This window comes from Labrus mixtus, chromosome 17, assembly GCF_963584025.1.
Source record: "Labrus mixtus chromosome 17, fLabMix1.1, whole genome shotgun sequence".
In the NCBI taxonomy this organism is placed as follows: Eukaryota; Metazoa; Chordata; class Actinopteri; order Labriformes; family Labridae; genus Labrus; species Labrus mixtus.
In genome coordinates, this window is record NC_083628.1 from 7,082,284 (window position 1) to 7,101,111 (window position 18,828).

General features: G+C 39.2%; 2 protein-coding genes across 2 annotated transcripts; both read left to right on the plus strand.

Annotated features, from left to right (window-relative positions):
* Window positions 1-226: 226 nt before the first annotated feature.
* On the plus strand, window positions 227-9,252 carry LOC132992106 (alanine--glyoxylate aminotransferase 2, mitochondrial-like). The gene is made up of 14 exons (XM_061061236.1): window positions 227-442; window positions 1,389-1,477; window positions 1,638-1,828; window positions 1,940-2,063; window positions 2,153-2,247; window positions 2,594-2,687; window positions 2,943-3,036; window positions 3,636-3,736; window positions 4,545-4,637; window positions 5,772-5,904; window positions 6,491-6,579; window positions 6,737-6,886; window positions 7,842-7,940; window positions 8,420-9,252. Exons 1-14 carry the CDS (start codon window positions 346-348, stop codon window positions 8,519-8,521), a joined length of 1,551 nt encoding a protein of 516 aa, XP_060917219.1. The 5' UTR covers window positions 227-345; the 3' UTR covers window positions 8,522-9,252.
* A 1,965-nt stretch (window positions 9,253-11,217) lies between these two features.
* LOC132992107 (alanine--glyoxylate aminotransferase 2, mitochondrial-like) lies at window positions 11,218-18,498 on the plus strand. Its single transcript, XM_061061237.1, has 14 exons — window positions 11,218-11,445; window positions 13,330-13,418; window positions 13,660-13,850; window positions 13,945-14,068; window positions 14,163-14,257; window positions 14,365-14,458; window positions 14,570-14,663; window positions 14,760-14,860; window positions 14,999-15,091; window positions 15,228-15,360; window positions 16,258-16,346; window positions 16,536-16,685; window positions 17,271-17,369; window positions 18,053-18,498. The coding sequence occupies exons 1-14, from the start codon at window positions 11,349-11,351 to the stop codon at window positions 18,152-18,154; spliced, it is 1,551 nt and encodes a 516-aa protein (XP_060917220.1). The 5' UTR covers window positions 11,218-11,348; the 3' UTR covers window positions 18,155-18,498.
* The last annotated feature ends 330 nt before the right edge of the window (window positions 18,499-18,828 follow it).

The following is an 18,828-nucleotide window of genomic DNA, read 5'->3' on the forward strand; positions in this document are numbered from 1 at the left end:
TCATCTAATAGCCTAGGCTAAATAGACCAGGCTTATTTAATAAAGAAATAAGTGCCAACATGCGTTTGGATACGTGAAAAATAATTCCTATACATAAACTCGGGGTTGTGTTTAAAATTTTCCAAACGCTTGGTGGCGCCAAAACTCCTTGAAAGGTGAATCACACGCAGGAATAAAGGGGGAATTGGCCTTCCATACAAAGTTGGGAAACGTAGCCTCAGTGGAATTGGGGTCATTGACTGACCCGCCTGTCCCAGGGAATTCCGAGAAGGAGTAGCTGCCTGGAAGAAAACTTCTGCTGAGCGTCAGACGGAGACTTTAGTCGGATAGCAGTCTCTTCTCAACATGTATAAACTTGTTTCTTGCCTAAGAAGCTACAGTGCAGTATTAACAGGGAAGTCCTGCTTTCGTCCCGGTTTGTCCAAACTCCACTTGGCAAGTGGTGAGTTACCATGGAGATAAACACATTTCAGAACCAGAACGTATTGTGTATAGCGTTTAAGCAACAAAAAGGTTAATATAACCCAGAAACAGAGCAGGCTATTTGAGACTTTGGACGTAAACACTTTCAATGTAACTTAATGTAAAAACTGCTACAAAGTTAACAAGTGTTAGCCATACGTTGAGCCATAGTAGCTGCATATATTTTGTTAAGTTGATATATTTTCTGCAGGCAGTACAGCCCAGGCCCTGCATTGATAATGTGTATTATCAAGAAGGAGGTGTAATGGGACAATACCTCTCTGGATAACAAAAACGTCAGAGTAGCATATTTGCTTCTGAAATGCACAAGGTTAGGTTGCAAATTGATAAAGTTTTTCTACTCCAGTAGACATGAACCATAAGAATAACACCTAAGTATAATGACCTCGTTTTGACAACCTGGGGTAAACATGCAGTTTAGGTGGCCTGTCACATGTTGCACAAGGTGAGGTCTAATGTGAACTGAATGTGGTTAACGTTTTGGACAGGTTTAGAGATTACTAGCAATATCATCCTGAATGTTATGAATGCCCCTAACATTAATCCAAACACATTTGTTGACTTTTTGTCAGTCTGTGAGGTAAAAGGGCTAAAGTTAAAACAGAGAAGTATTGAAAGACCTCTTATTGAGGTGTTACTGATTAAATGAGTCTTCAAAAAGAAAAAAACTAGTGTGCGCACAGCCCATAAAAAAGCATACATAAAAATAAACTGCAGGCAAAAAAAGTGAAGGCTGAGCAACGTTACTTTGGGCAAAGTTTCAATCCTAAAGATCTTCCTTCAGGATTGATAAATGACCTTGATTTAGCTAGGTTTACAGAAGTCAAAGGTTTGGAAAAGGTAGGATGTGCAGTGTCTTAAAACTTAACCGTCTCTTGTACCTCCATGCGTTCATTTCAATTCAGGTGCATTATGTCAGAAATCAGCCTTCAAATACCCTCCCACAGACCTCCCAGAGATGCCGCCATGCAATTTCCAACCTGAAGAATACAAGGTAAACCAACATACTACATTGTGTGCCCTGTTATTACCTTAGTTATGAATATCATACTTACCAGAATTTAATATAAAAACCGTCTGCATTCATTTAAAAGTCAGTTATAGTTGAATTTCACAGGCACACAAAATAAAAATATCCTATAATTTCTATTCAGGGTATGTCCAAGGAGCGGATGATGGAAATCCGCAAACTAAACTGCAACCCCATGACGATGAAGGTTACTAGCTATAAGAAGCCAGTCTTCGTCCACCAGGGATTCATGCAGTGGCTGTGGGATGTGGATGGGAGGCGATATTTGGATCTGTTTGCTGGTGTGGCTACTGTCAGTGTAGGCCACTGCCACCCGTAAGCTCCTTGTTTCTTTGCGATGCTGAAAACTTGTTCAGTTCTGATACACAGTGTACACGTAATAAATATTATTCCAGTAATTAAATGTTGTTCCTGTATCGGGTACAGGAAAGTAACGGCAGCAGCAGAGCATCAGTTGAGACGACTGTGGCACACGACAAACATCTACGTCTATCCTACTCTCCATGAGTACTGTGAGAAACTAGCCTCCCACTTACCGGATCCTCTTAAGGTACCCAGATGGCTTACTTCAATTTGATCACCGTTATTAATTTGTTTGCTAAAATTCAAATTGCCGCTGGTTCGTTTCTCCTTATGAAGGTTGTATATCTAACCAATAGCGGCTCAGAAGCCAATGACCTGGCGATGTTGATGGCTCGGCTGCACACTGGCAACTTTGACATCATCACTTTGAGGTTTTTTTTTGTTTTTTTTTATTATTCCTATTATTAAAATATTTTTAAAAGTGCCCAAAAACATTGCATAAATGGAATAGTTTTGTTTTAAGAAATCATAATGTAATAGTGATTAACATACATTTTCTAAGGCTAAACACTAAAAGTCAAAGATCTTTTCTTTTTTTCTTTCTTCCAATAATGTAAGATGCTACAGGGTTCTTTTTGTTAGGCACAAACAACATATACAACCAGTTTAGTAAACAAGAAGGTTGGTAGTTCCATTATCTCCGTTTTATGACGAAGAAAAGTTATCTGTAATCTAAAGTCCAAAAGTGTTCTCATTGTCATGGTTTTAATCTTTCAGAGGATCCTACCATGGTGGGAGCCCACAGACCATGGGTCTAACTTCCAACGCTGCATATAAATACCCCATAGCCAACGGTTTGGGCTGCACTAATGTATGTATGAGAAAACGTATTACGATGCAGTATCTTGAGAAAAAGCATATCATTTACAATGCTCTGTCATTTCTATTTTGATAAAGATTAAAAACATTATTTGGTGATGTAAATGACCAAAAAAAAAATCAAATCTCACAGAGGAGAGAGAGGAAGCTGTGTTGTGTTAAGAAAATGTCTTTCTTTGTGCTGAATGTCTAAATGGCTGTCACTGAGAGGTTGACCCAGTTGACTAGGTTTGTGCCCTATAAACAGACCATGTGTCCTGATGTGTTCAGAGGTCTGTGGGGAGGAAGCCACTGCAGGGACTCTCCTGTGCAGACTATCAGAGACTGTAGCTGTGCAAAAGGTACACACACACACACATGGATAAACACACTGGCTGTGCTATAAAAAAAAACAAAAACTGGAAAAATCAAGACTTTTGTTTTGGCCCTGAGATTAAGCATTAGTATCCCTTGTGCAATATTTCTCAGAAAGTTTAACTATACTATGATTTAATGATTACTGATCATGTGGGAGGCAAAGAATAGCTGATGCTGGACGATGTGTGTTTACTCTCTGTTCTTTGCATTTGAGTTTACAAGCGATCAAAAAATAATCGGCACCTTTAGAAAGAGAGAAAGCTTGTCTTTTTAGTGTTCAGTATTTCTTGTTTTAGTGTTTTATACTACTGTACAGAGCTCTGTGTTTACTTAATTGAAAAGTTACTGCCTCAAAATCAAGAGGGTAAGCAAGTCAGCTGAAAATAAAAATAAATATGTTGCTTGCATGAAGTTAAGGTCTCTCACTGTTAATTATTGTCATCTAATGGTAATTTATATCTTGAATAGGTTTTCAGCTCATCTCTCTTGCACAAACAAATTGATTTGAAATGGCCTGTTTGTATCCACACGTTATGTCTGGACTAGTTGTATTAATAGGACTTCGCTGTGTTGAATCCCAAAGGTCAGTGCATGGCACACGACCAATACATTGGACAGCTCAAAGAGACGTTTGTCACGAGTGTCCCCAGTCGAATTGCTGCTTTCTTCGGGGAACCTATTCAGGTACTGTATTGTTTGAGCGCATTACAAGAAATCCATTTTACAATTTTTATCAAATTACAGGCAGTGCAACAGCCTAGCGAATTTATTGACTGTTAACATCCTTATTCAGTTAGAAGATCCTTTAAGCTCGATATTAAATCTGTCCATAACAAAATTGTGTTTGGTTTGCGCAACATTAACTCTTGCTGAAGATAGTTCCAGGTACGAAATGTCCAAAAAGCTCCGAAGCCAATGAGTCCTTGAATTATCATGAGGTGGTTTCCAACGCTGGACTACAATCTTCTTAGCAGCAGTCATGCCTGTCAGCCAGACTATTGCGTGTTGGGCCCTCGTTATCCAACTTAAAATAGGACGGTCTTTTAAATCCGACCCCCAGGGAACCTTGTTGGCTTTACAGGCTGACCTTACTCTGAAGTAGAAGAAAAGAGAGTCCTTATCAATATCACATTGAGAGACAAGCTCTTGAAAGTTACGGATATTATTTGCTCCATTAATGTCTTGAAGAGTCGTAATACCTTTATCCTCCCAGCTTTTATTGGTGAATGGTTTTCCCCCCCAGTTAGAAGGTGATTATTGTTCCACATTGGAGATGACTTACACAGTCAATATGTTTTGAAAGTTTTTGCATGCATATTTTGTTGAACATTGACATTATTACCTGAATGTTCTTTGTACAGAACTATAAGCAAGCATGAACTTGTTTGTTAGCTTTCCTTGTAAAGTGTTGCCTCATGTCCAGATTAACATGAACTAAAGTGAATTAAAAAGTAAATGTTTGACGTGAAGATTGTGTGTTTCGTTTGCACAGGGAGTTGGAGGAGCTGTGCAGTATCCTAAAAACTACCTCAAGGAGACTTACGAACTTGTAAGAGAGAGAGGAGGGGTCTGCATCGCTGATGAGGTTAGGTACACGATTCAGTTTTTTTATGTCAGTGAAATTTCTGTTCAGAATTTAAACTTGATTGATTTCTACAAAAACACGTGTGCCGGATGTTGCACTAAATGAACAGATACTGTACAAGGTTAACTCAATGCACTGTAGAGTGTTTGCACTCTTGCATCACAGTGGCTCTTTTTGCATCATAAACATTTGAGACAAGGTACAAACACAGTCACAGAACATATTCTTGTGTGGGTGTGGAGTTGACACTAACACATATGGAAACACTATTCAGAGACTTTTATTAGTTTTCATTACATTTTCTCTCGCCTTTTCTCCTTTAGTCCTCTAATCCGGGTAATAGTTCTGCAAGGAGACGCATTTAGCATCATTACAATAAATCTGCACATTTTTGCACTAAATAGCTTATTTTAAAAAAATCATCTCAGAAAAACGATAAGAACTCTCAGCACAGAATCTGGGTTTGACAGAGACAGAGCTATATTTGACGTGCATTAAACTTAATAGTTTGACCCATGTCCCTTTTGTTAACACGGAGGAGGCGGGCTTTACAACCTATACTGCAGCCTGTCAGCAGGGGGTGCTCTATATATTTTGGCTTCAATTCCAGGTGGCTATTGCGCCGTCCATCTTAATATAAAGTCTCTGATTTGAAGCTTTGTTTCTTGGCACATGGAAAATGTATGGCCATTATTCACCTTCCTTATAGGGGTTGTTTTGAACTCCAAAGTTAAATATTTGAGTCTTAGTTGCTAAACACGCCACTGGTTGATACCATAGACTGTAAAAATAATTAATAATAAAAGTTGATACCAGCTGGCTGTTAAGGGTTTATATCTACTGTTAGCTGTACTTAAAACTGCTGCCTCTACCAATAAGTGTTTTGAAGGCTGTTAGATGAAAGATGCTAAAATGCAGTGAAGAGCTGAAGGGAACAGAATAATTGATTCATATTATTACTTATTTTGACAAAACAAAGTTAATTCACGTGTGATTTTTACAGTTCTGAGACAAAGTGACAATGTTATGCCTTAAAGAAAGCCATGTAAAGCAAACATACAAAACGTCTTCTTTCTTTTCTTTTTTTTTTTTGTGAAGCACCGACAGTGATAGTAACTTTTTTGCACCCAACAGGTCCAAACTGGATTCGGACGAACGGGAACTCACTTCTGGGGTTTCCAGGGTCATGATGTCATCCCTGATATGGTTACTATGGCAAAGGGCATAGGTAATGGATTCCCAATGGGAGCTGTTGTTACAACTCCAGGTGAGATAACACTACATAATACAATGCAACGTATTAGTATAAGATTTAAAGAGGGAAAGTTGTGTTTATAAAAGCCTCAAACTAAACTTATCTGTGAAAGTGAAAAAGTTATAGAGAATGTACCTTATTTTTAATTTATTTAATTGTGCACTGTGTGCTCTTTTTTTGGCTAACCCTACCCTTTGCTGCTGTAACACTTTACATTTCTCCGTTGTGGGATGAATAAAGGTTTATCTTATCTCATCTTAAGTTCCATAAGAGAGCATCCTGTAACCATTTGCAGTATCACAACAACATCAGACACCAATGACAACTGTACTAAGATTGAGACTGTTCCGAGGAGATAAAATGGCTCTCTTGACCTTCAGCTTCTCACTGCTGTGGCTTTCTATCGGTCTTATCTTGATGCTGACCTGATGTGTATGATGCCCTTGGTTTCCAACATGTATTTGTGTGTCATGATGTGTGATCACAGGTTGTTTCTTGTATTAATGTTGCTACAGTACTATCACTGTTAAGTCGCCTAAGGTTTTAGTTTGAAAGGCCATTGAATGAGGTGTGAGCTTGTTTTTTTTCATGTTTCCAGAAATTGCTGCCTCTTTCGCTAAGGGGGTTCACTTCAACACCTTTGGAGGGAATCCTGTGGCTTGTGCCATTGCGTCATCAGTGCTTGATGTAAGAATGTATCTGTTCTTTGTTTTATTTAAAGTTCAGCATATAGTATGTCTGTGTATTGATAGTGTAGCTGCATCTAAAAACTTGAACTTCATCATCCTGAAAACAACACTGAATGCTATTTCAAACAAGACTATGTGTTTTTTTTAATCAACAGACTATCAAAGAGGATGGCGCGCAGCAGATCAGTCTCAATGTGGGAACTTATCTGATGACACAAATGGCCGAACTCAGAGACAAGTATGAGATTATCGGTGATGTCCGCGGAAAAGGCCTCCAGATCGGAGTGGAAATGGTCAAAGACAAGGTACTGAGTTTGTTACAGAAGCGACAATCATCTCCCCTCACATGCTTGGACAACGTGTGTGTGTGTGTCTGTGCTGTGCCTCCCGGGGGCATGGTTCAGCAGTGCCCCAGTTAACAATTAGCCTGAGCAGAAGTGGCCATCTGTAACTGTGAACGGAAAAATGTCAGCTGCAGGACAAATACAACTTAGTGAAGTTCTGCATGTTTGTTGTATTTTTTTTTCCATACTGGCAGATATTGTTTCAGAAAAAAGCGCCAACAAATGGAAGAACAAGTAAAGAAACTTCAAACAACAAATGAGGCAGTGTATCAGAAAGAAATGCTGTCAAGGTGAAATATGTAATCTTCAGTTTTGTTGATTTAATTAAAGCAACAGCATGATTTTTTTAAGATAGCTGCAGCACTGTTTGTCAAGTATCCTGCTTTGTCAGGGTTTGAATAAGGTTAAAAGACATGAAAAAGCAAAGGCTCCCGTCCTTACAGGAAAGGTTAAAATGCCTTTATTAAATTGGCTACTTCTAGAACTTGCCAATTTAAAGTCATTTTTCAAGATTTGCTCATGCCCTCCATCAAACAGCATCGTCTTTTTTTTACTTTTACTACTTCTAAGAAGCTCTCCTGTTCCTGGACTTCTCATTTAATAAGGTTACTTTGACTTCATTCCCTCTTTGCTGATGCAGACTTGCTGTATTTGGCACATGTCTTTATGATTTGTGAGACTCTGCTGCATTGAATAATTTTCCAACGTCTGTGTTTGATATTCTCAAAGGCTGAAATCCCCTGAAAACAACTAAAAACTAGTTTGCATCATAAAGTTGTCAAATACAAAGAAAGAAGAATTTGTCCTGGTTCTCTGGAAGTTGTCTTTCTTTTTATTCCTCTGCAATAACAACCATTTTGTTACACACTCTTTAAATGTCATTATGATGAATATGAATTCTTCATATCAACCACAGGTCAGCAGGGACCCTCTAGCCCCTGAGGCGATAGCTGAGATCTTCGAGGACATCAGGGACATGGGAGTTCTGATAGGGAAAGGAGGCGTCTATGGACAGGTAACCACACTCACCTTTTTGCTTTTAACTTTTAGCAAACTGATCTGGAGGACTTTTACTTGCACACGTGCACATCACTTAACACAATTAAGTGCAAGTATTTCTGTTTTTTGCTGTGTATGACATCAGAAAAAAAAACATACACTAATCACATTACAATAATTTATTTAACAGCCCGAGCACTAAAGAGTCAAAATACACTGCCACAAGAAACCACACCTCTTTTTGAATCAACTTCTTTAAATGAATTCAGTGTTTTGTGCCTCAAATATCCCTCATCATATCTGCCAAAAAATTTTTTTTTAGTTGACTGAATGCTTTGAATATTTCATCTTCTGCTGCTTTAACGTGTGTTTAAGAAATGTGCCTGTGTCAGTACGTGAAAGAATAAAGCGTCTGACCTGGTGTCACATGTTGTTTGCACTCAGTATCTCCGGCGCGCCATAAACTCTTGCTCTGATATTTTCTCTCCATGTAAGACCTTCCGCATCAAACCCCCCATGTGCATCACGATGGAAGACGCAGATTACTTCCTGGCAGTTTTTAACAAGGCCATCCACAACTACATGGAGAAAAGATAAAAGGTCAGCTGGATAGCTGGATGTTGATCTTTTTGTAAACTTTTGTAAATGTGCTTACGTATCGTGTAATTAGAATATTTTCAAAACATACCTCACTTTTAAATGATAAAGGAATCTTGTACTGTGCCTTACTTACAATGGATTTGAAATGTATGTTATTTGGGGATTTACTGAATCATGCTTGGATATTACTTTCAATGATTGTTTTAAAAAAGTGTCATTTCTGAACACACTTTGAGTCCTGCTTGTTTCTTAATGATTAATGTGAAAGTAAAAATTAAGAATGAAAGCCCTGAGAACGACAATTTGTCACACTGCCCCCTGCAGGAATATTTCATACCAATTTGACCTGTTAGTTGCGAGGAAGCAGAACATTAGAAGTGATTTAAATTATCACTTGAATCTATGTTTTTCTCTGCTCTGCAGTATCCAAATCCTTTGCTGAGGTATTGTCTGTAAACACTTTTAAGGGATAACCTGTACTAACTTTCAGGTTCTTATCTTTGTTTCAACACCTGATGAAGTTTGTTTTCTGTTCATCTGTATTGTTTATACTTGGATTACTTCCTCTGGTTTAGGGCCACTCGACAAGCCCCTCTGGGTTTCTTTAGCTTCTCCTGCACTTTTCTTTCTGAAGTTATGTTTTACTTCCTAATCATTATGTGCTGCTTGTTATTGTTCTTTAATGGGTTTTTTTTTCTCATGTGCAATAAAAATAAATCTTAAGGGCATTTTGCTACGGTTGCTAACTTTGATGCGTCTACCAGCTCGTACTTGAGGTTTTAACTAGCCCTCATGTTCTTGGATGCTGCCTTCCGTCCCTGATGGCTCGTATCAACCTCCAACACAAATGTCTTCAATCTGCCTCAACCAATAACAGTGGTTTATAAAAGTTCTTCCATGTCAGTACGAAGACCCAGTTCAAGACTTTTAACGTGTTTTGACCAGTCCTTCCAAAGGGATCAGCAATATGCAATATGATACTCCTTTAGAATACATCAAACCACATGCCACTCATTCGTTCTGACTCTGCATAGAGATGACTTTCTACTTTCTCTGGATGCTAATGTATAAAAGAGGATCACTTTTTCCAAATACACAAGTACTGACTTTTATATTGAAGTCGAGTATCCCAACTTGGCTTCAAATTTGTTTTTTTCTTATCCATATCAGCAATTCACTTGATGTTAGAAAAAGACAAAGATTAAAGCTTGAAAACCACTGAACTCCATCAGGGCATTTGAGGACTGAATCGCAGGAAGCGTTTAAAAACCATCCACCTGATTTATGTGCCATATTTACTTTCTGCTCTCTGCCTTTGCCATTGATTAACGCCTCTGTTACTAAGATTCCTCCATACCGTCCTGCCCTGCATTAACCTTTGTCCTCCCACCTCCACTTCAGCTTTGCTTTTCAGCCCATTCACAAACACATTCCACACTACCTCCGAGTCTCTGAGTTTTGCATTGTGGTTCAATACTTTGTTAAAGAAAAAGCTTTTTCTTTACAAGCTTGCCACTTAACAGAAGAATCAGAAGCATACACAATATCCCTGAAGTATGGTTACTATGACAACTGGGTGAAGAAGTGGACATTTAAGACGAATAACAACCTGGTGTAGGACTGTGATGGTCAAGCAACCCAAGATTGAATTACAGTAACTTGCTGGATGACTAAACATGCCAGAGGTAGGTATTATGACCTTATGTCCAACCGGGGACAAAGAGCATTGTGCAAGTAAAACATAAATGGTTTTCCACAAACAAGTCTTCTAAGCTAGTTCTTGGTGTGCATTGAACTGGTGAATGATTGGCTGGCAATGCCCATTCAGCAAAGACTTTAGCACGGCTTACTATGCTGAGCTCAAATCTACAATTTTACAGAACCTGACCTGTGTCTCCTTTCCCGCTTGTTATTCTCCTCTCTCTCTCTCACTCACTCTCTCTCTCTCTCTCTCTCTCCCCCCCCCCCCTCTCTCTCTCTCTCTCTCTCCCTGATTACTGACTCTATCCACTGTCCTCTCTCTAAATAAAGGCATAAAATAAAAACTTAAAAAGGAGCACAATTAACATGTATTGAGTTGGTGGATGGTTGGGTAAGATAAGTCGAATGAGTGAAAGTATGTATCTGTGTGATGCAAATCTAAAATCGAGGTTTTAAGGGAAAAATAAGTCATATTTTCATACATGAAGCTCGAGGTGGGAAGCTCAATTTTGATTGTAATGTCATACTGCTGTAAACCAAGTGTGCTCACAAGATAATTATCTAGTTAGAGGATAACTTTTAGGACCTAGGTAATTATAACGTGCTCAATAATTAATATCTAGTGCACACAAGTTATCATCTAACTTGTGCACAGAAGATAATAATGTTATGCACATAAGATAATAACTTCTGGAAGTTGATATCTTGTCTGCACAAGATAATTATATTGTGTGCAAAAGGACAGGATTTTTTTTTTTCTTTTGGGCCACCATGAGAATATGATGAATGGGGATGCTTCGGAATAAAGAGAGAGTTTTGACCTCAGGGTTAAAATTGCATCATTTCTAGACTACAACCGGAAAGAACCAGCACCTGACATGCCTTGCCTCCTTTCTATCAACAACTCCCAAACAGCTGGCTTGAAGTGGAATTCTAATTACAAGATGCCACTGGTTATATATTTATCAGGGTGTCGTTGCAGAGAAATCATTGTGGTTTGATGGGCTCACTGTACCATTGGCTGATAACTGTCCACCCATCCTTAAACCTTAAGTGAGTTTCCTCTTTAGTCCCAGACAGTGAAGTTAGGAGGATAGCTGAAAGCTCTCTGTATCTGCTCAACATGCATAAAGCTGTGTCTTTTCTGAGTGGCCGCTGTGCAGCTTTAACTGGACAGCCCTGCTGTTACAATGGTTTGGCCAAATTTCACCTGGGAAATGGTAAGTTACCATAGACGAAAAAAACAACTTGTTTGAAGCTTGTTCCTGATATTCCCTTGAAAATCAATGTCTTGAGTTGACTGTGCAAATAAGACTTGATATGATAAAATAAAAATTAGGGCAGCAATGCATAAGTGTAGAACAAAGGCCTGTATTAGGATGTTCATTATTGCTGAAGTTCAGAGATGGATGTTCAGCTTGTTTGCTTGGCAAACTGGGAGAGTCTCCCTGCCTTTACAAAATACTTTATTGCGTTTGATTTGTTTAGTATTATTGGCCATCATGTTTTTAGAAAGGGGGAAACATGTAGGCTATTTGTTATAGAAACATTTTTTTTTTTTTTTTAAACCTGACTTAAATTCTGGACAATTGGCCATGAGAGGGGGTTCATGAACCCTCTGAACCCCCCCTGACAACGGGCCTGATTTATGGGTTGTAGCCTAAATGACAGTATATGGACCTCTGGAATACTGACGTTTACAGTAGCATAACCTGTGTGAACTATGAACAACAAAGTAAACAAATGTGGCACTCATGCCTGCAATGCATTAAGGTAACAAGGCATGATGGGTTGTCACTACGGACTTTTAGGAGTTTACCTGGTCGGACATAAGTGTTTTGAGGCAGTGGAGTTATGCCGTACACTTGTAGCTTTTTTTCTCTCTGTAAAAGATCAACACCATCCGTGATGGATAAACCGATGTCAACCCCCTCACTCTTTTTCAGTCGCGTACCTGTCATGGGCAGGGTCTCCACACCTGCTCCCCAGAGAAACACACACCCACACAGTAGCCCTTTTCAGGCTGATTTTTCCGCAAGAGTGCCATAACTAAGCTCAACTGTCATCACATCTAAAAGACAATATTATACACAACTTTGTCAACATTGGACTTGAAGTTATGCTCTTAATCTAAAATTGCAACTCAGATGAAACTACTTTAGTTAACATTTCCAGATAATTCAACAGCATTTCCCTGATGCCTTTGGATTGACTTTTACAGTGCTGCACAATGTAAAGTTAATGGAAACTTTAAACATTGACAATTTGACAATCATCAAGAAAAACCATGCTGCCTTTTGAACATTAATGAAACCAAAAGATATTTTTGAGAAATCATCTCAACACTTATGAAATCTATTTTATAATATTTAATAGTTTATTGATGTTGTGTATTTTTTTGTATGGTTTTGTATGGTTTGTTTTATGAGATATTTTTTTATACTTATTGCGAAGGTTGTCTGGCACCTCAGGGATGCAATCCTAGTGTTTCTGTGTTTGGGTGATGTATTTGCTTCCTGAAAAAGGGGGATCGGCCCATTTAAACAGTGATGTCATCATTTAAAGAAAAAGAGTTTGATCGATCTTATCTATAAAGAGCGTCAAAGAGGTTTTTAGTGATTCAAGTTTGAAACAACAAATGAAACAACAATAATGAACATTGACCATTAGGCGGCATGTTTTTTCTGTAGATAAGTAGCCTTGTTACAGGTCACTGACTTACAAAGATGATATCATAGCGAACTGCTCAGCGAAAAGATCAACCTCAGTGATCACCAAATGGAGGCTTGCAAGCCACATTCGGCCCACCAAATTTTCCCATCCAGCCCTTAGAATATATTAACCCCGGTGATTAAACAATAAACATTCAAATGAAATCCCAAGGCTGAAATACTCAAATTAGATGACACTAACTTCTTCACATCTGGCTTGAAAGCTTTCAGGCTTATGTGCAAGATTATTTAAAGTCCGGCCCCCGCTGTGTCTGTCAAGAAAAAAGCCGGCCCTTGTTGATGACCCCTGACTTAATTGATTCAAGACAAATAACACTCTCCCTAACTTCTTAAGATTATGATTTTTTTTTTTTAACCAAATCCATTCCACAGGTGCAGTATGCCAGAAACCAGCCTTCAAAAACCATCATGAAGACCTGCCAGAGATGCCCCCATGCGATTTTAAACCACAGGAATACAAAGTAAGACCACCGACCAGGGTTGCCTCTGGTGGAAGTGGTTTGACATGACCTTAAAACAAACGTCGACTTGCTATGATGCCAAATGAAAATAAGGGGTACCCTAATAAATCAAACATCCTCCTTTTGGGACCATGAATGTCTGTTCAAAATGTTTATTGCAATCTATTTTGGGGCCTGCACGCAAAACATTTTTTAAAATTCTCCTACATACTCTAACACTTATCTTTTTATGCCCATGCAGGGTATGTCCAAAGAGAGAATGATGGAGATCCGCAGACTGAATTGCAGCCCTGTGACCATGAAGATAACCTACTATAAGAAACCAATGTTCATCCATCAGGGACACATGCAGTGGATCTGGGATGTGGACGGGAGGCGGTATCTGGATCTCTTTGCTGGAGTGGCTACTGTCAGCGTGGGCCACTGCAACCCGTACGATCGTACTTCTTTTTTTTTGCTGTGTGTCTCAGTGATAGCATATTCTGTACTGATGTAGTTTGTCTTATGCTAACTCATGTGGGAACAGGAAGGTGACAGCAGCCACAGAGAAGCAATTGAGGACACTTTCGCATACGACAAACATCTACGTCCATCCTACTCTCCATGAGTACTGTGAGAAACTAGCCTCCCTCTTACCCGATCCTCTTAAGGTACTGCATTGGATTTTATTAACTGAATGGGCGGAGACGGGATCAATATGAGAGATACACTGAAATGTCTGCTGGTCTGTTTCTCCCTCTCCAGGTGGTGTATCTGACCAACAGCGGCTCAGAGGCCAACGATCTGGCCATGTTGATGGCTCGGCTTTACACGGGCAACTTTGACATCATCACTTTAAGGTACAAGTCTTATCTTTATGGTCCTCAGAATGACTTGGTGTAAAGACCAACGTATATCATGTATGCTCTTCAAATGTGCACGATTTCTTTTTGTTTAAATCTTCTAGAGGATCATACCACGGCGGTACCCAACAGACTATGGGTCTAACCTCCAACTCACCTTACAAATACCCCATCGCCACTAGTTCAGGCTGCACAAATGTATGTATGCATCAATGCAAAGCTGACCTTTTTTTTTTCTGTTGGAATACCTCTGAGTGACTGTGGCGGTCCAGTTTGACCCAGCTGACTAGGTTTGTGCCCAATAAACAGACCATGTGTCCTGATGTGTTCAGAGGTCCGTGGGGAGGAAGCCACTGCAGGGACTCTCCTGTGCAGACTATCAGAGACTGTAGCTGTGCCCAAGGTACACAAACGCACGCACAACAGGCCTGACACTGCAAAGGATGTTTGTCCTGCTGCTCACATAAACCATCTAACAGTATATTATTTAATCCTGCAGGCCAATGCATGGCAAATGAACAATACATTGGACAGCTCAAAGAGACGTTCGCCACGAGTGTCCCCAGTCAAATCGCCGCTTTCTTTGGCGAGCCGATTCAGGTTCATTCTGTTGTTTACTTTTTACTTAATTTGAATGATTGCATGTTTTAAATGTGAGTAAAACATGAAGAGAGTAACTTTTATCAGCTTGTTAGTTAAGCAGTGACTGTAAGACGTGATGCATTTTTGTTCGTACAGGGGATGGGAGGAGCTGTGCAGTACCCGAAAAACTACTTTAAGGAGACTTACAAACTTGTGAGAGAGAGAGGAGGGGTCTGCATCTCTGATGAGGTTAGATTCATGTAATGAGTCAAGTCTGATGTCTTTAAGTTCCAATGCTTATTTAAAAGTGCTAGATTTGAGTATGTATAAGGATATTTCAATTTTAAATACGTAATGAAACTAAGCTTTTTGAGTTGACCAACAGGTCCAGACTGGATTTGGGCGGACAGGCACTCACTTCTGGGGTTTCCAAGGTCATGAAGTTCTTCCAGATATTGTTACCATGGCGAAGGGCATCGGTAATGGATTTCCGATCGGAGCAGTTGTTACAACACCAGGTGAGATTTTTTGTAGGACACGGAAAAACTTGTCTGACAATGTACTCAATGTTTTAAAAGAATCTGATGAGACAAAAGGATGAGCAGTGTAGTCCCTTATTACCATTTTCACTTTTTATACCAAAAAAAACAACGTATGGAAAAACGTATTCTGTGGCACATGTTATGCTATTAAATGAGTATTTAGGGTGTTTATTACTTCAGCTTAATTTATATCAGTGCTGACCTGCGACAAGGTCATTTCACCCTAAAGATCTCATATTATGCAAAATGCACTTCACCACAGCTTTTTTAACACTAACATGTGTTATGAGAAAAGTCCTTCCTCTCCATCGTTTGCCTGCTCCAGTTTAAAAAAAAAAAATCTGTGCTCAAACAGGCCATTTGGAGATTTTCCCCTTGTGACATCACAAAGGGCATCAACCCCTCCCCCAGGTGGGTGACACTCCTACAGCTAGGTGTTTGCTCTGCCCTCTGAGTCTGCCTTTCCAACTAACGTAAACAATTGGGCATGCTGCATGAAAGCCCGGACCAAATCCACCTCCAGAGGGGCGTGGTCAAACACAGCTCATTTGCATTTAAAGCTACAGACACATAAACAGCCTGTTCTGAACAGTGAGGAAATAGAGGAGTTTATAGGCATGCTTAAATCATGATCAGAGTGGATTTTAAGCAAGAAACTTATCAGACATGTTTTTAAGAAGGAGTATTAGGGCCACATAAAGGGATTTTTTTTTCTTTTTTAGATCTTGTGATTAAAGTCATAAATGAGGAAAAAGGTTGTTATAGTCTATTTATGTCAGAAAAGCAGCAGTATTCCTAGAAAAGTAATGTTGAAGGTTTTAATGTAAAGCCAAGGTTGGTGAAGAAATGTTTCTTTATTCATGTGTTTTTCAGAAATCGCTGCTTCTTTTGGTAAAGCCTTCCACTTCAACACCTTCGGAGGAAGTCCTTTAGCTTGTGCTGTTGCTTCATCAGTGCTTGATGTAAGGATTATACTTTTCTCTCTACAAAGTCCTGTTTATTGACACAAGAGTTTCATTTGATTAAAATCTACTCTTGTAATAAAATACACTGTTAAAAAGTTTATGATCACCTGACCTCATGTATAGCCAAATGTTTTAAGTCTATCTCAGTGCATGAACGGTTCAACTGGACCTCATTTCTACTCACAGACTATCAAAGAAGACGGCATACAGCAGAACTCTCTCAACGTGGGAACCTACCTGATGACAGAAATGGCAAAACTCAGAGACAAGTATGAGATTATCGGTGATGTCCGTGGAAAGGGCCTGCAGATCGGAGTGGAAATGGTCAAAGACAAGGTACTGAGTTTGTAACAGAAGTCACACTCACACACTCACCTTCACTTACAGTGAACACCTGTATCCATGAACAAATCAAGTAAAGCTGGAAGTGGTTGCAGTGAGGAGAAGGTTCTGATATGCCTTCTATTGAGTTTAATCTGGTAGGTTTAGTATTCAAAATAAAAACACTCTGAACAAGAAACAGCACATTCTTTTCTGCAGGGTTAACCAATTTCTGAAGCGTGAAATGTTGCAATTTTAGGATCTTTATTTTGCATGGGTTAGAGGTGTTAAAGTTTTACTACACAGACCATCCTTCATTATGTAATATGTAACACTATTTGTGGATTTTTGTTTCCTGAAACTAGTGAGAAATGTTGCATAATTTCCACATTGAAGAGGACCCATTTGGTTATTTTCTGCTGCCTCGTTTGAGCAGCCAGTATTCAAACCCTTGGTTATTATAAACTTGAATTTTAATAGCATGTCAGTCCATTTAGCGCAAGGGTTATGTTACTTGGACACAGGCTTGTGTGGATAGTGTGCATAATGTTGAATACTTTATATGATCCTCCATTGGTTTCATTTCTGTTTGATCCACAGGCCAGCAGAGACCCGCTGCCTCCTGAGGCGATGAGTGAGATCTTCGAGGACGTTAAGGACATGGGAGTTCTGATAGGGAAAGGAGGAGTCTATGGACAGGTAACCACACACACTCACCTTCACTAGTTTCTCTTCTGTCTATTCTGCGTTGTCATCAGCATGTGGCCTGAAAAATACAACAGCGTTCGGTAGACAATACAAATATTTTAGAATATTTTATCTGGCTATGAAACAGACTAAATCCATGCTGATGCCTCTTTATGAAGTACAAAAGCAAACCAGACCACCAGGAAGAAGATAATACACACAAAGCTGAAGTTCCTCACTTGAGCTTTAAGCTCAACTGTGAAATTAATTTAATTCAAGCCGATTATTTATATTGCACAAAATAACAAATCAGGGCATTACAGTGTATACAGCAGCCAGATTAAAAACATCCTCCTAATCCCTGCAATGACCTCAAGCATGGGCACTAAAAAAAGGACTCTTTGCTTCGATACGTTTCCTAATATTTTTACAATGAATTAATTTAGAAAAACGTCATGAACAAACTTTAGATCCAAACCAGAGGTTACAGAAAAAGCTGTTTCCTAACCAAGATATAAACCTCATGGTAAAGTTATCATTTAAAAAGGAAGTCAAACAAAGCTGTGTGAAATCTCTCTGCCTCCAATATGTGACACAGAATAACGCACTGACCTGATGACGCATGTTTCCCGGTAATCAGTATCCTTGATGCTGCATAATCTCCCCTCTTGTCTTCTGTTTTCTCGCCACTGTAGGCCTTCCGCGTCCAACCCCCCATGTGCATCACAAAGGAGGACGTCGATTTCTTCCTGGCGGTTTTTAACAAGGCCATCCACAACTACACAAGCAGACACTGAACGAGTGAGGAGTGAAGACCAAAACCAGGAAATCTACCCAGGAGTGGACTACTTTTTTTGTAAAATTCAAATGCTGTTGATCATGTTTCTCTGTTATATGCATGTGCTTTTGTTCAAGCAATTCTAACACTTTTATCTGTATGTTATCGTTATGAAGACACACAGCACAGAGCTGAGCTGAGGTCAGTTTTTAGAGGAAAAATGATCTAATGTACAAAAATAACAAATGTGAGTTATTTAGTAAAATGTATCTATAGAATCATAATTGATGTTTATTCTGCAGTTTTATTTCTTGTTATTGCTCATGTATCTTAAATAAATAATACCATGTTTGATTGAATAACCATTTGTTTCGTTTTCTTTCTCAACATTTAAAGCATATAAATGGTATATATGCTTCTTTTGCACAGACGAACTTAGCATAAAGTCGTTTTAGTTAAACGTGAGCCAACTTACCTACGTTCACTCCTGAACATTTCTAGACAACCTGCCCCTGATATCTTCCTCAGGTGCTTTTACACATGAGTCCCTCCCAGTATGAAGATTTCCCTGTTGGACAGTGTGAAGGGTGGGGGGTCACATGAGGCCAAACTCCTAGTCTTAATTTTACTAGGAGACTAGCAGGGAAATGTCTGGGTCAAGTCAAGTCACAAATATTGGGAAACTTTCAGAAG